Source organism: Neovison vison, chromosome 10 (genome assembly GCF_020171115.1).
Source record: "Neovison vison isolate M4711 chromosome 10, ASM_NN_V1, whole genome shotgun sequence".
NCBI classification, from domain to species: domain Eukaryota; kingdom Metazoa; phylum Chordata; class Mammalia; order Carnivora; family Mustelidae; genus Neogale; species Neogale vison.
Window position 1 is genome coordinate 60,389,781 of NC_058100.1, and position 13,642 is coordinate 60,403,422.

Sequence of the window (13,642 nt, forward strand, 5' to 3'; positions counted from 1 at the left end):
AGAGAGCTGATGACCATTGTACGGATGGATTCTTCCATTTGATAAGCATTTGTTCCATGCCAAGCCAGCATTTCTTCTTGTGACCTTGGATTTGGATCTCACATTTGAAATGCTCTTTAGATTCTCCATGTTGTTTTGATACATGTGTCATGTTCCCCTGACAGACAGACATGGATCTCTACTATGTTCTCTACTGGCTGCTTTGGGGTGTAACTGCTTAGCTCTTGGGGAAGGCCTCCCGAAATGAATTTTGTTTTTGTCACAGCCTTTTATATTCAGTTCAGTCGCTCCAGAAATAGCCCCCAAATTTGATGAAAATCTATGCAGCTCTTTTGAGTGATACTATTATAACATGCAAATAAAATTTTTGTAGAAATAAGGGAAGTTTAAAAGATAGAATCTCAGTTCTATATTGAGTGTTTTAAACATACCAGAACAATTGCAAGAGTTAGAAATTGTAATGGTTCTGTTGCCCCTCCCCCACAGAAAAGTGATTAATAACAAATGATCATGGGTTGCCTGGGTGGCTCAGTCCATTGAGCATCTGACTCTTGGTTTCGGCTCAGGTTGTGTGATCTCCAGAGTTGTGACATCAAGCCCCAGGTCAGGCTCCACGCTTGGAGCATCTACTCCACCTCTGCCCCTGCCCATCCTTGCATTCTCTCTCTCAAATGAATGGATAAATCTTTTAAAAAAAGATCATGGTATTATCAGGAATACCATTTGTAGAAAGCTACATCATGGCTTGGCAAGCAAGGGGCCCCCAGGGACAGTTGCTGGGTGGGGACAACACAGAACAGAGGTTGGAGCCAGTGGAGGGTGCTGCCTGCTTCATAAGGGTCTCCAATGAGGGATCCACTGCACGGATGTCATTCAGAACTAGTAACCTGCAGTTTCAGTAGAAGTGAATATTGAGTGAATTTTTACCTACCGCTGTGAAACTGCTGTGCCCTGTGTCTGATTTGGTCCTGTCTGAGTGCTGGCTGGCCCTGTGGCACTCCCCAGGACTTGAGGCTTGTCTGCCTGTGTGCAGAAGGCTACTGCAGGGCTTGAAAATTGGATGGTGTTTATATTACTTGTTTAGTTCAAGACTTGAGCTCAGTTGTTTTGAAGAGTGAAATCCAAAATTCTGAAAAATGGATATACATTTTAAAATTATTTTCTGTCCATAGCCACATGGAATCTTCTTTCTTTTATTTTTAAAATTTTTTCATTTTTAAAATAATTTTAAAGATTTTTTTACTTTTTAGTAAACTATCCAGTGTGGGGCTTGAGCTCATGAGCCTGAGATCAAGAGTCACCTGCTGCACCAACTGAGCCGGCCAGGAGCCCCTCTTCTTTCTTTCAGGGAAACCTATCAGATACCGCTGTCTTTCTCTGTCGGTGTTAATTTTCATCTCTGTCCCTTCTCTCGCCTCCACCCACTTTCTGTTTTACCTGGTGGATCTGTTTCGTGTCTGCTCAAATCTCCTGGAAACGCTACTTCCAGCATTGACTTGTTTCTGGTTGAGATTTCTGCTCATGCATGTCTGTCTCTTTGCTTTCTTCCTTTCGATCCTTCAGACTCTCTTGCTTCTCGCGTCCTGTCCCGTAGGCCCCTCCAGCTTATTCCATGCGCGCGTGCACGAGCTGTCCTCATGCTCCCTCTGTTCATGGTCTGCCTCGATAGACTGATGGTAGGATTGCATAGTGTCTTTTCTTCTTAACTGTCTTATGCTGGCAGCTTCCACATGGACAGCTGTGATCCTGCACCTCAGATCCATGTGGTATTTTCCATGAAATGGAGCCATTCGTGGATCCTTTCGGGAACTGGGTGATAGCAGTGGACACGTGCCCTCTTCCTCTCACCTCCCACCCTTCTGATATGCATGTAGACATGCATTTGTGTGTCATTTCAGAGGGGCAGAGACCCTCTCAGTTCCACCAGGTAATCGGCGGTGAGAAGTCCTGTCGTGGAGCTCATGCACTTGGGTGTCCCACTAATACTGCAGTGTAAGCCCGCAGGGTTTTACTCTTCGTGGGCATGCTTTTTCTCTTCAGTTTTCCTCCCAAGCTTTCTGTGCAGGAGGCCTGTAATGCTCTTCATTCCCTGTCCCAGTGTTCCTTTTGACTTCTTTCTCTAACAGCCTGTTGGATCTCCTGACACTGTCAGGACTAATAACTTTTCCAGGATTTGTTCTTCTGTGTACCGCTGGTGTTTTCTAGTTGGTTTTCTGGTCCTTAACCCAGACCCCTTTCAGCTATTCCCACTTTATTTCTTTCAGATTAATTCTTCAAAAGTTGTTTGCACGTGGTACACTCCCATGTGGCACCAGAGGGCGTGAGATGGGGAGAGGTCACCTGCCATGCAGTCATGCCCTTCACTTCATATCAACCCCCAGAATGAATTTCACACCTAACCGTTTCTACGTTTAGTACTTCTGATGGCTTCTCCCATAGCATGAAAATAATGTTTCTGTTTCTAGTTCTTGATGGTTATGTGATGGCTGGGGGCTTCTTACTGCCCCCCACCCCCAAACCCCCGCACTAGGAAGTATGACTTCTCCCCCTCCCTGGCCGGCTTCCATTAGCTGTTCGTTTCAGTTCTGCTGCTGGTTTCTCATTCACACTGAACCTGCCTCTTCACTTGAGCTGTCTCTGTGCTCCTTGCTCTGTGACACCCCTGTCCCCGCGCTTCCATCGACCCCCTGGTTTTCTCACTTCACAGTTTAGAGATTTGCAGTCTTCCTACATCTGTCGTTAACTCTGTCTGTATGTCACAGGTGATCTTCCCCCCACCCACCCCTTTCTGGAATCCCTTTAAACCTGTCAACCATGGTAATCTGGGTTTTCAGGAATATGTCACTAGCTGAAGTTTTTGGTTTCTGTGGTTTCTTTTTCATCATTTTTTTCCTTTAGGTCTGTACTTAATGGACCTCTTGCATTTGAAGACTCACACCCATTTAAACATTTCTTCTGTTTTCTCTGCTCTCTTTTTTATGAACTTCTGCTAGTCAATTCTGGTCCTTCTGGATTATTTTGTCATGATACTTCTCTTTTCTCATTTTTTTGCTTCTTTTTTTTTGTTCTGTATTCTTGGTGATATTTTTAACGGTATAGTCTAGACCAGCACTTTCTAGTAGAAATAGAATATGGGCCATTATATGTAATTAAAATTTTTCTAGTGGCCATATTAGCAAAAGTTTAAAGAAAAAAGGTAAAATTAATTTTAAAGATACATTTTATTTAACCCAGTTCATTTAAAGTACTATCATTTCGATATGAAATTTGTATAAAAGTTGCTAAGGTATTTTACATTGTATTTTTCATACTGAGTCTTTAAAATTTGGTGTGTGTTTTACACTTACTACGGATTTCTGTCCATACAGGCCACATGGTAAATGCTCAGGAGCCACATGCATGGCTCACGGCCACCCAATGGGGATAACGTAGTAGTAGTTGTTTGTCTATCAAAAGATGAATCTTGGGGCGCCTGCGTGGCTCAGTGGGTTAAAGCCTCTGCCTTCAGCTCCGGTCATGATCCCAGGGTCCTGGGATCGAGCCCCACATCGGGCTTTCTGCTCAGCAGGGAGCCTGCTTCCCTTCCTCTCTCTCTGCCTACCTCTCTGCCTACTTGTGATCTGTCACACAAATAAATAAATAAAATCTTAAAAAATTTAAAAAAAGATGAATCTTAATTTCCAGGAGTTTTTTGTATTTTGTAATTATTCCCTTTTTGACAGCCTATTCCAAATTCATGATTATATTTTAAGCCTCTCCGGTTTCTCTTCCTTTGCCTGAATCTTCTCCTTCCTGCAGAGTTGGTTTGTTTTACTGGTTTTATTCAAATACCTGGTCATCTTGAGTGGTGTTTCTTTTTAAACAGATGAGATGGACTGGCCTCAGTCCTTGGCTTGGCTTTCCTCTTGCATCATGGAAGTGAGGTCTCTGGTTGGCCCATACCTCCCTGACCCGGAGGGCTTCTAGGAGGTCTGTGGCAGCGGGTGGAGCTTGTAGACTGGCAGGCTCTCCTTTAGGGTATGAGGGTAGGGTCCCACAGGTGCTGAGGAGCCCTGGCTCACCCGAGGCGCCATGTCCAGTTTAGGGAACAGTCTTCTGTGGGAAATGTCACCCTGTCCACCAGCCTGAGGCTGGGGAGGAGGGAGTGGTGGATGCTGCTGTTCTTCAGACAGGGCGCGAGGTTCTGAGTCAGCCTGATCACGGCCATGTCACCCTCTGCCGTCCTCTGTGTCCACTGTCCTCACGGGAAGTGTCTCCCAGGTTCCTCTTGTTGCATGCACCACAGCCACTCTCCGTGTATGTGCTGGTTGTGGTTGCCTCCTTTCTGCAGCGTGGTGAGGAGGTGTGCCAGGCACTGTTTGTTCCCCATGCTTAACAACACAACGGGGCAGGGAGTGGGGTCGGGGCCTTATTACCCCATTTGACAGTAAACGGTAGACATAGCAGAAGGTGACTAGTGCTCTAGGGGGAGACCCAGCGGAACAGAAGGGAGTGTGTGTGGCAGAGGGGCAAGGGAAGGCCGGTTATAATTTTAGATAGGCTGGTCAGGGAGGGTCTTACACAAGGAAGGAGCCAGCCAAGTAGGTGTCTGGGTGAAGTGCTTTGCGTGCAGAGGGAACAGCCAGTGCAGAGGCCTTGGGGCAGGAGAGAGAGAGAGAGTGTGTGTGTGTGTGTGTGTGTGTACACGAGGACAAATGAAGAGGCCACGGTGGCCTGGGCAGAGAGAGCAAGAATAGAAGGGGGAGAATGCTGGGAGAGTGTGACGCTAACAGAGAGTCCTGTTGTGCGGGACCTGGCCAGTGATTGCAGGGAAGGTAGCTTTTGTTCTGAGAGAAAGTGGGACCATGGATTTTTTCATTACTTATTTATTGAGGGAGAGAGAGAGAGAGAGAGAGCGAGCGCATGCACAAGAACAAACAAGCAGGTAGGAGGGTCGGAAAGAGAGAGAGAAGCAGACCCTCTGCTGAGCAGGGAGCCCGATGTGGGGCTCAGTCCCAGGACCCTGAGATCATGACCTAAGCCAAAGGCAGATGCTTAACCGACTGAGCCACCCAGGCGCCCCTGAATTTTTTTTTTAAGACTTTATTTCGGAGAGAATGGGAGGAAGGGCAGAGGGAGAGGGAGAATCTCAGGCAGACTCTCTGCAGAGCGTGGACATGGAGCTCAATCCCAGGATCCTGAAATCATGACCTGAGTTGAGATCAAGAGTTGGATGCGCAGCCAGCTCCCCTGAATGGCTTTGATAGAAACGATTTGGCTTACCATAGAAACCGCCAGTCTGGCTGCTCTGTTGACACCAGCCTGCGGAGAAGCACAGATGGAGAAGGTGAGCACAGCCCAGCGGGAAAACCAGGGAGACTATGAACGGAAACTAGGCGGCATGTAATGGTGGCTTCCGCCAAGTTACAGAGGTGGTGAGAAGGCAGATTCTGGCACTTTCTGGGGGGCGTGTGTGTGGTGTGAGAGGAGGGGAAGTTGTGGCTTTTAACCTAAACGAGTGGGAAGGATGGAGTTGTGCTTAACTGAGATGCAGAAGACTGTGAGCGGAGCAGGTTTCGTTGGGAGGTACCAGAGGTGAACTTCGAGAACATGAGAGTGAGGTATTTGTTGGACATCCACGTAAAGAGGTTGAATGAGCGCTTGGATATACCTTTCTATGGAAACTGAGGAGAGAGGTCTAGGCTTATACTCCTCTCTGCCATTCCTGCTTTCGTGACCTTGATAATAGAGTTGGTCTCTGATGACCCCTTGGTTTGCTACTTCGTCATGACTTTGTTTATGGACAGATACAACTTTCTGGAATTTCAGTAGAATCTTGGAGTGCGGGGAGACTTGAATATGAGTTGAGACAGTCTTGCTGTGTCGCTTTATCCTTGGCACTCCCGAGGGCTGGCCCTGCTCATATCCAGCTTCACCGTTTGGCCTGATGTTTTGAGGATCCGCCCTGCGCATCTGTCTCCTCTCTCCAGACTGTCTCACCAGCGTTTTCTTCTTCTGACTGCGTTGTTGTCTGTAGATTCTTCTCCAGGTGTACCAGTGGCTTTTCTGAACCCTTACGGACTTCATCATACACTCTCTTATTTTATATTTTACCATGTATTCATACAGCCGAGCCTCACCTCCACAGCGACATTCTAGGCTACTTGAGAGTAGAGACCTGAATAAAGTCTCTGAGAAAAAGCCAAGAAGTTTCTGGTACTGAATTCATGTATCTGTAGGTGTTAGGTATGAGAGGCAGAAAATATATGTGTTTGTATGGCTTGGGGGACTGTTAAATAAGATAATACACCCCACTTTCATGCTGCTTAGACTTTTCTGTCTGTGCTATTTGGGAGATGCTGGGAGGCCTCCTTGAGGAGATTTGCTTGGAGCCATGCCTTGAAGAGGAAGCGGAGTAGGAACTTGAGGTCCTCGAAGGGAGGAACATTCCAGGTAGACAGAGCAGATGCGCAGGGGCATGGGGGTGCAGAAAGCCCTGTGACACGGGACTGACGGAACTGTCGGACAAGTAGGTTGTGTCCAGCTTGTAAAGTGTTTTTCTCCTGAATTTGTCGTATAATAAAAAGGCACTTCAGTATTCTCAAATTATGGGAAAGGTATATGCCATTTCCTTTGGCCTACATCCCACAGGATCTGTTTTTGCCCCTGGTGAAACTGTACTTGGAAGAAGGTGCTTTAGAGTATGTGTTCACACACAGGCTTAGCATTGGCCTTCGTCTCTGCAGCAGTGTGTGGCTGTGGGACCATCGTCCGCAGCTGAGGAGACATGGTGGCAGTGGGATACACCGCGTGGTCTGCTCAGAAGTTGGGTTTCCAATATCAATTCTATTTCCAAAACTTATTTCCTGTGGTTATTTATACAGAAATAAATTTTCTTGTGTTGGTTTTATTTTCAAAGGCATGATACAGGACCCTTGACCAACTTTTATTTTGGGACCTTATTTTTGGCTCCCTAACTGACTCTTTCTACACCATTACTGAAAAGGGCAATGAAAATGGAGATTCATTTGCATCATAATATTCACCTGTCAGATTTGGGTAGTTCTGTTTTTAGTATGAAGTTCATGTTATAATAAACTATGTATTTCTTTTAGGTCAGCTGTTGTGAGGGGTATTAGGAATTGATTTTTGAAGGCAGGCAAGTGGTTTGTACTTGGTGATCAAACAGTGAGTGATGGGTAGGGAGAGAATGATAGGAGTAATGTGCTTCTCAGGCATGTGTATGTTGGGTACACCTAATGAGCTTCTAGGATTTTTGTTCAGAATCATAAATTATTAATGGATTATTTTAATTAATAACTAAAAATTCTTACTCTTTAAGTTGTTTTCTCGAGGCTTCTGAAATAGTTCCAAAAAGGAAATTAATTACTAAAGAAAAGTTTTTAAACAACATTTAGTTTAAACAATATTTAGAACCTAGTTTGTCTAGGAAAGTCAACTGAGCTTTGAAGACCATCGGTTATGTAACATGACAGATACGAAATGGCCATCCACTTTCTAATTTCCAAAATAGTGTTGGTGAGGGATGTTACGGGTTGAAAAGTGTCCCCCAAGAAAGATATGTCCTAATCCCCAGTATCTCAAAATGTGACCCTTTGTGGAGATAGAGTAGTTAGTTAAGATGAGGTCATACTGGAGTAGGTGGGCCCTCTTAATCCAGTACGACATGTCCTAAGAAGAGGAGAAAAATACAGAAGCAGGATGGCTCCATGAAGGTGGAGATCGACATGGGGAGAAGATCCTAGGCTGGAGGTAGAGACTCCAGCGATGGATCTGGAAACCAAGCAACAGCGAGAAATAGCAGCCATCACCAGAAGCTGGAGAGAGGAGTGGGGCAGGCTCTACCTCAAGAGGCTTCATCGTTCTTTTGGAGAGTTTGGGGTGAAGCAGGGATAGTGTAAAGAAAAAGAATCAGTGAAAAAAATAGTGATTTTTAACACCAGAACAAGGAAGAATTGCTCTGAAAAGTAAATGTGACCAGCCATGAATAATATAAGTGACTGATGAGGGTATCCGAAGTGACAGCGTGGTTTGGTCAGAAGAATGAGGAGAGAGAGGTTTTGCGGGTCGGAGGGGTGGGAATGCGCTCCTTCGTGCGGGAGAACGGCAGTCTGGGGGCTAAGAAGGAGCCGCTTTGAGCACACCATGGTGTTTAGAAACACAAGCTCAGTACCAGATTGAAAGTAGTTGCTTCTGGAGAGAGAAATGAGGAGCAGAGAGGGTCCCTCCCCAGGAAAGGGATTCTTGTTTTGTTACAAACTTTGTCGTCCTGCTGTGCGTTTTATACATTTCATTATTTTTACTTCAGTGAGAGTGAGTTCAAGTTGAAACAAATGTTGACTTTGCATGTTAATCAGTCCCGTACCTTTCCTGTCGTCCCATGATGTTAGTATGGTTTAGTTTTCTACTCATTTTTGTTTCATTTGTTAAAATCAGCTTTTTGTGTCTACTCATATTACTAATATTTGGCTTCTTCGACAGTGATGAAAAACGTATTTAAGAAACATGACTCAGTCCTGTGTTTAGCCTCAACATAGAACTCAATTTAGTTAATGTCTATAAATAGTTAGCAGATCAGCACTGCTACCTGAAAGTTATAAAAGGGGACTAGTTGTCCCGGCACCAGGCAGCAGGCAGCAATGAGGGTGTACAGCCCCCCAGTCGGCCTTCACAGGCAGGATGGGCCGAGAGTCGACCGCCTCCTCCTGTAAGTACGGCCCGCAGCGTGATGTCTTGATGGTCTTGTTTCGTTTTGTCCACTTTCCATTGGTTTGCTAATAGAGAAGTGAGATGTCCACATGATGTGATCAGAACGTAGTCATGTAATTTTTTCTTTCTGACAAATGTCAGGAACATTGTAGTGTTACTAAATGTTATCAGCTCAGGTGGTTTGCCAGGTCTGCTCTCCTCTGCTTCATTGTGTCCAAGTTTAAATGATTCTTGACCTACCTAACACTCTTCCGCATAGGTAAGGCCGTATTAAATTTATTTTTAAACTTTAATTATATTTTGCTTGCTTTTAAAATAAAGTCTTTGAGTCAACATAAACTAAATCTGTGTCTGAATATATTTAAGAAAAAGCTATTAACTTCATCATTGGCTAGTGCTTTGGGAATTTCTTTACATTTGGGGATGGCTCTTCCGAGGAAATAGGTATTTTGGTGGTTGGAGGAACGATTTCTGATGATTTTTTAAATGCTCTTGGTGGCTATAATATTGGTCATTTGCCCTATAATTGTCTTTGAAAGATTGTATATTTTCTCAGAAACTTCCAAGTTGATGTAAAACGCATATCCTAGCTTAAGAGTTAGTCTGGCAGAATTCTTGCATAGTTCAGAATTCAAGCCCTTGTATTGTGAGCAAGTCTTCTGGTGGTTGTAACAGTGAGTAAAGAACGGTTGTAGGTGTAGCTCTGGGAAGAAGAGTCACGTGTGTTCCCTGCCTGTGAGTCGGCAGTGATGCTTCTAAGCAAAGCAGGGTTTATAAACTTGGAAACTGTTCCCTTAAAAAGATAATACAGATGTCCTGCTTTAGAGGTCAAAACATGAATGTTAGGTTTATATATCATCCATTTAAGGTGGGAATTATTCATGCTGCTAAAGATTTGTAAGCCTGAGATTTTCTTTCTGACACGCCACTTTGGGAAATATATTTAGATGTGCATCCCTTCAGGGAGCAGGCTAAAAATTACCGGGGAGTTTCATCACCTCCTTTTTTTCCCCCTTCAAATTAAGAAAATCTCTTGCAGCTCCATGAATTGCCTGTTCCACTCACTACCCATGAGCTTGGGGAATCTTTCTGGCACCATACTCCTTTCCTGTATCAGTAGACATTCTTGATCTTGAAAGACTGAAAACCCTTGCATAAATACGACATTCTGATGTGTGGAATAATCTTCCTAAATCAGGAATCCCGGCTGTAAATGCCGCCATGCAGTAATTCTTTGAGATCTGGCTTCCTGTGTGTGGCTTAAGTTGATTTTTGTGATAAAAGCATGTGTGAAGTGGCCGTTTCCTGTGAGGTAAAAAAAACAAAACAACACAACAAACCAAACCAAAGAATGTCAGTAGGAAATGCAGCATGGGGCACTGGACTGGCTCAGTTGGAAGAACTTGTGACTTTTGATCCTCAGGGGCCTGAGCTCAGGCCCCACACTGGGTGTGGAGATGACTTAAAATAAATAAAGAAGAGTAATGTAGTGTAGTCTTAGGATACTGTACAGTGTAGCTGTTTTAATAACGTAGATTCTGAATATCGATTTCACCAGGAAGGTGTGTTCTCCTGTGATTATGCTGGGAGGGGCTTGGGTGTGATGAGGGAGCCACAGGAGTTATCCGTAGGCAGTGTCTGCAGTTCAAAGAAATGTCCCAAAAGAATTGACAGTAATTGGAAATGGGTGGGAAGGTTGGAGCAATGAACTGTTAGTTTTTGTTAAGAAGCTTTATGTACCTGTATTGTGTTGAAAAGAAGAAAATGAAAGAGATAGCTTGGGAACAGAAAAGGGCCTAGGAATCTAGGAGTGAAAAATCCTAGATTTCTTGGTGAGCTGCTGTACTCTGAAGCTAAACAGCTTCCCTAGCTTCTGTACACAGGTGCGTTCTAATTAGAAAGTACGGGTGTATCTTTCCCTTCTGCTTCCTAGCAGCTTGCTTAGAGTATCACATGTATAGTGTGTACTCCTATTTTTTGACACATATGGTTTGTTTTAAATATAAGTCCCAGCTGAGTTCCTTTATTTAGAGGTCATTAGAAGAAGAACCAACTCTTCTCTAATTTATTATTGAGAACATCCTTGTGAATATCCTGAATTTTTTGCCTTCACCCCTGCGGCAATATTGTTGTTACCTCTCAGAAACTGTGGCAGCCAGTGCTCTGTCCGCCAGGATCACGAAGTCAGTACCGCACCCTAAAGGTCTGCCTTAGAATTTTGTGGCCAGTGTCTTGACACAGCGACCACTCACACAGAGCGCCACCGTTGGGCTCCCCCCACACACACACCATGCAGGTACTGTTAAGTACAAGGGTAGACCCAGAGAGAGCCTTCCCGCTTTTCTGAGACAAGCGGGATTGGCTTACTTGTCAAGTGGCCTCTTTCCTTTTTATAATTAGTTTAGGAGACCTGAAGGGGAGAGATTTCTGGAGAAAAAGTGGTTTCCTGGTAGTGCTGGGAGGGACAAAGGCTGGCATCCACACTCTGTCACTTAGCTGTGCCTCTACTACGAACCCTGCAGTCTATTAGCCAGTCCGAGAGAAGTCCACATGTGAAATTCCCCATTGTAGCTCACATTTATTGAGTGTTTTTATGCCCCAGGAACTTTTTAAAGAGCTTCATTTAATCGTATCTACAATGCTATGAAATATATATAAGATGGGGCTATTTTTTATTTCGGGGAGCGTTAACTTTTATACCAAGACTATTGTTGAGGTCGGGATGGATACTTGGAGACATTTGCTTGCTCTGTTACCTATACGTATGGAAGTTGAAACTAAACTATGTTTCAGAGCCATATACCTTGGGCCTCACGTTTTAGCATAAGTTCTAGAAGTGAAGGAGTGAAGTCCTAGAGTGAAAGGAGATTTTTAATTTAATTGCGCAAATACTGAGACATTCCGTACATTCTTAGACAAGGAGATTAAGATACATGAATGTTTTTCTCACTGATCTTCAAATTTAATAAAGCATTAATAGAATTGAGAAGGATAGGTCTTGGTAGAAGCGTAAATTTAACAAAGTGATTCTGAAATGTACCCAGAAGAAGCTGAGTGTCTGAAAATCATCTAGAAAAACTCAAAAAGGAGTGATAAGGATGGTTGCACCCTACTGGGTGTTTATTTCAGATGTCAGAGTATCAAGGAACTGGTGCCATACCAAACAGATCCACCAACCAGAACATGCTGGAATTTCAGAAACAGTGAATACACATGAAATTGGCATCCCAAATCAGGACCACGAGCAACTAAATGGTGCTGTTATGTAGCTCAGTATTACACATCCCAAACCCAAGATGAATTTCATAGGAACTAAGAGTTTTGTTGTAAAAACATGTAATTATATAACCTTGTGAGAAGGGGCCAAGATTGCAAAGGCAGATCATATAAAGGAATACCAGCATTAGACTCTCAGTGCAAAGTTACAAGGCAGATCACGACTTTAACAAAGTTAACACATTGTAGTTTTAAATGAAACTTTAAAAATCAAAGACACATGAGCATAGAATCTGAACTCTCCTGGGAGCAAGCCAGTCTGAGCGCGCGTCCAGCCGTGGGTCAGATGCTGCCTCTGGAAGGGCAGGGTGTGGGCTGTCCGTGGGAGCAAGGCTCTTGGCCACCGGTAAAAACGGTGATGGTGTTCAGTGTTGGAGAGGAGAAAGGGAGCTCTCATCTCTCAGGCTGCTTTTGGGCCCGGTCACCATTCCCAAACACAGTTTGGAGCCATGTATCCAAATCTTGAGACATGGTGCCATTTCAGCCCTAGCCAACCTGCTGCTGGCGGTCCTTCCAAAGCTGTAGGGACAGGGCACAAAAGTAAAGGAAGCCAACTGCCGCGGAGCTGCAGCTGCAGCCAGCTGTTGTGTTTGCTGAAGGGAAGTGTTCCTTGTACAGTGAACATTGAGTAGCAGGAGGTCACTTACTTGTAGTACTTCATTCATGAACAGTGCAGACTAGAGTGAGACGCTGGTACCGTGTGCGGCTGATCCGGCCAAGCCGTTTTCCTGTCTGGAATCTGGAACGCTGGCTGCTTGACCGGTGCCATCTCTTCACTGGTGGGTGTTGGCTGATCGAAGGCTCCACTGGGTATCTGCCCCAGAGCTAAGGGGCACAGAGCTTCATCTGGATGAGTGGGTGCTGTCAGTGAGAAGTAGCCATTGTTGCATATTTCTGATTGTTAAAATTTTTACATTTCAGGCAGCTGCAAGAGCAGCAGCGACAAAAGGAGCTGGAGCGTGAGCGCGTGGAGCGGGCGGAGCGTGAGCGGCTGGAGCAGGAGCAGCTGGAGCGGGAGCAGCGGGAGCGCGAGCGGCAGGACCGGCTGGAGCGGGAGCGGCTGGAGCGGATCGACCGCGAGCGAGAGCAGCGGGAGCGCCAGGAGCAGCGGGAGCGCCAGGAGCAGCGGGAGCGGGAGCAGCGGGAGCAGCGGGAGCGGCAGGAGCAGCTGGAGCGCGAGCAGCTGGAGTGGGAGCGTGAGCGCAGGCTGTCGGCCGCCGGTAAGAAGTGCACGCCGGGCTCTGGGCACTGCCGCGAGGGTGCAGGGTGCACCAGGTGTGGGGTGCCGGGTGTAGGGAGGGTGGACAGGGCAAAACGTGCAGCACTTGCTACTTTACCACTTTCTTAGTCCTCCCTGTATGGCACTTATTGCTTGGAGACTTAGGAAAGCTCTTTGTAGTCCGGCTTTCTAATTTTTCTGACTGACGGTAAATTGGCTGTAAAGTGCAAGTGTGTTTTTCATGGGAAACATTTTATATTGCGTGAACTAGGAATCTCTTTCCCTTTTGAGGTTGCCTCAACTGTCCTGAATCCTATAGGATTCAAGAAATGTGCTTGATGGCACTTAGACTTGTCGAAGGAGGAAAATATCCTCTCTAAAACTGACTAGTAGTTTATGGATGTCCTAATATTGCAAAATTTTAGTGAAAATGTCTAA

The 13,642-nt window shown here is 45.2% G+C and overlaps 1 protein-coding gene across 10 annotated transcripts in view; it reads left to right on the forward strand.

Moving 5' to 3' along the window:
• The window catches only part of ENAH (ENAH actin regulator), a 132,242-nt gene that overhangs the window by 98,672 nt on the left and 19,928 nt on the right, over nucleotides 1–13,642 (forward strand). For all 10 annotated transcript variants that reach the window (XM_044267409.1, XM_044267411.1, XM_044267414.1 and 7 more), the window contains one exon: nucleotides 12,907–13,205. In XM_044267409.1, coding sequence (XP_044123344.1) covers nucleotides 12,907–13,205 — 299 coding nt within the window. The remainder of the gene's footprint in view (nucleotides 1–12,906; nucleotides 13,206–13,642) is intronic.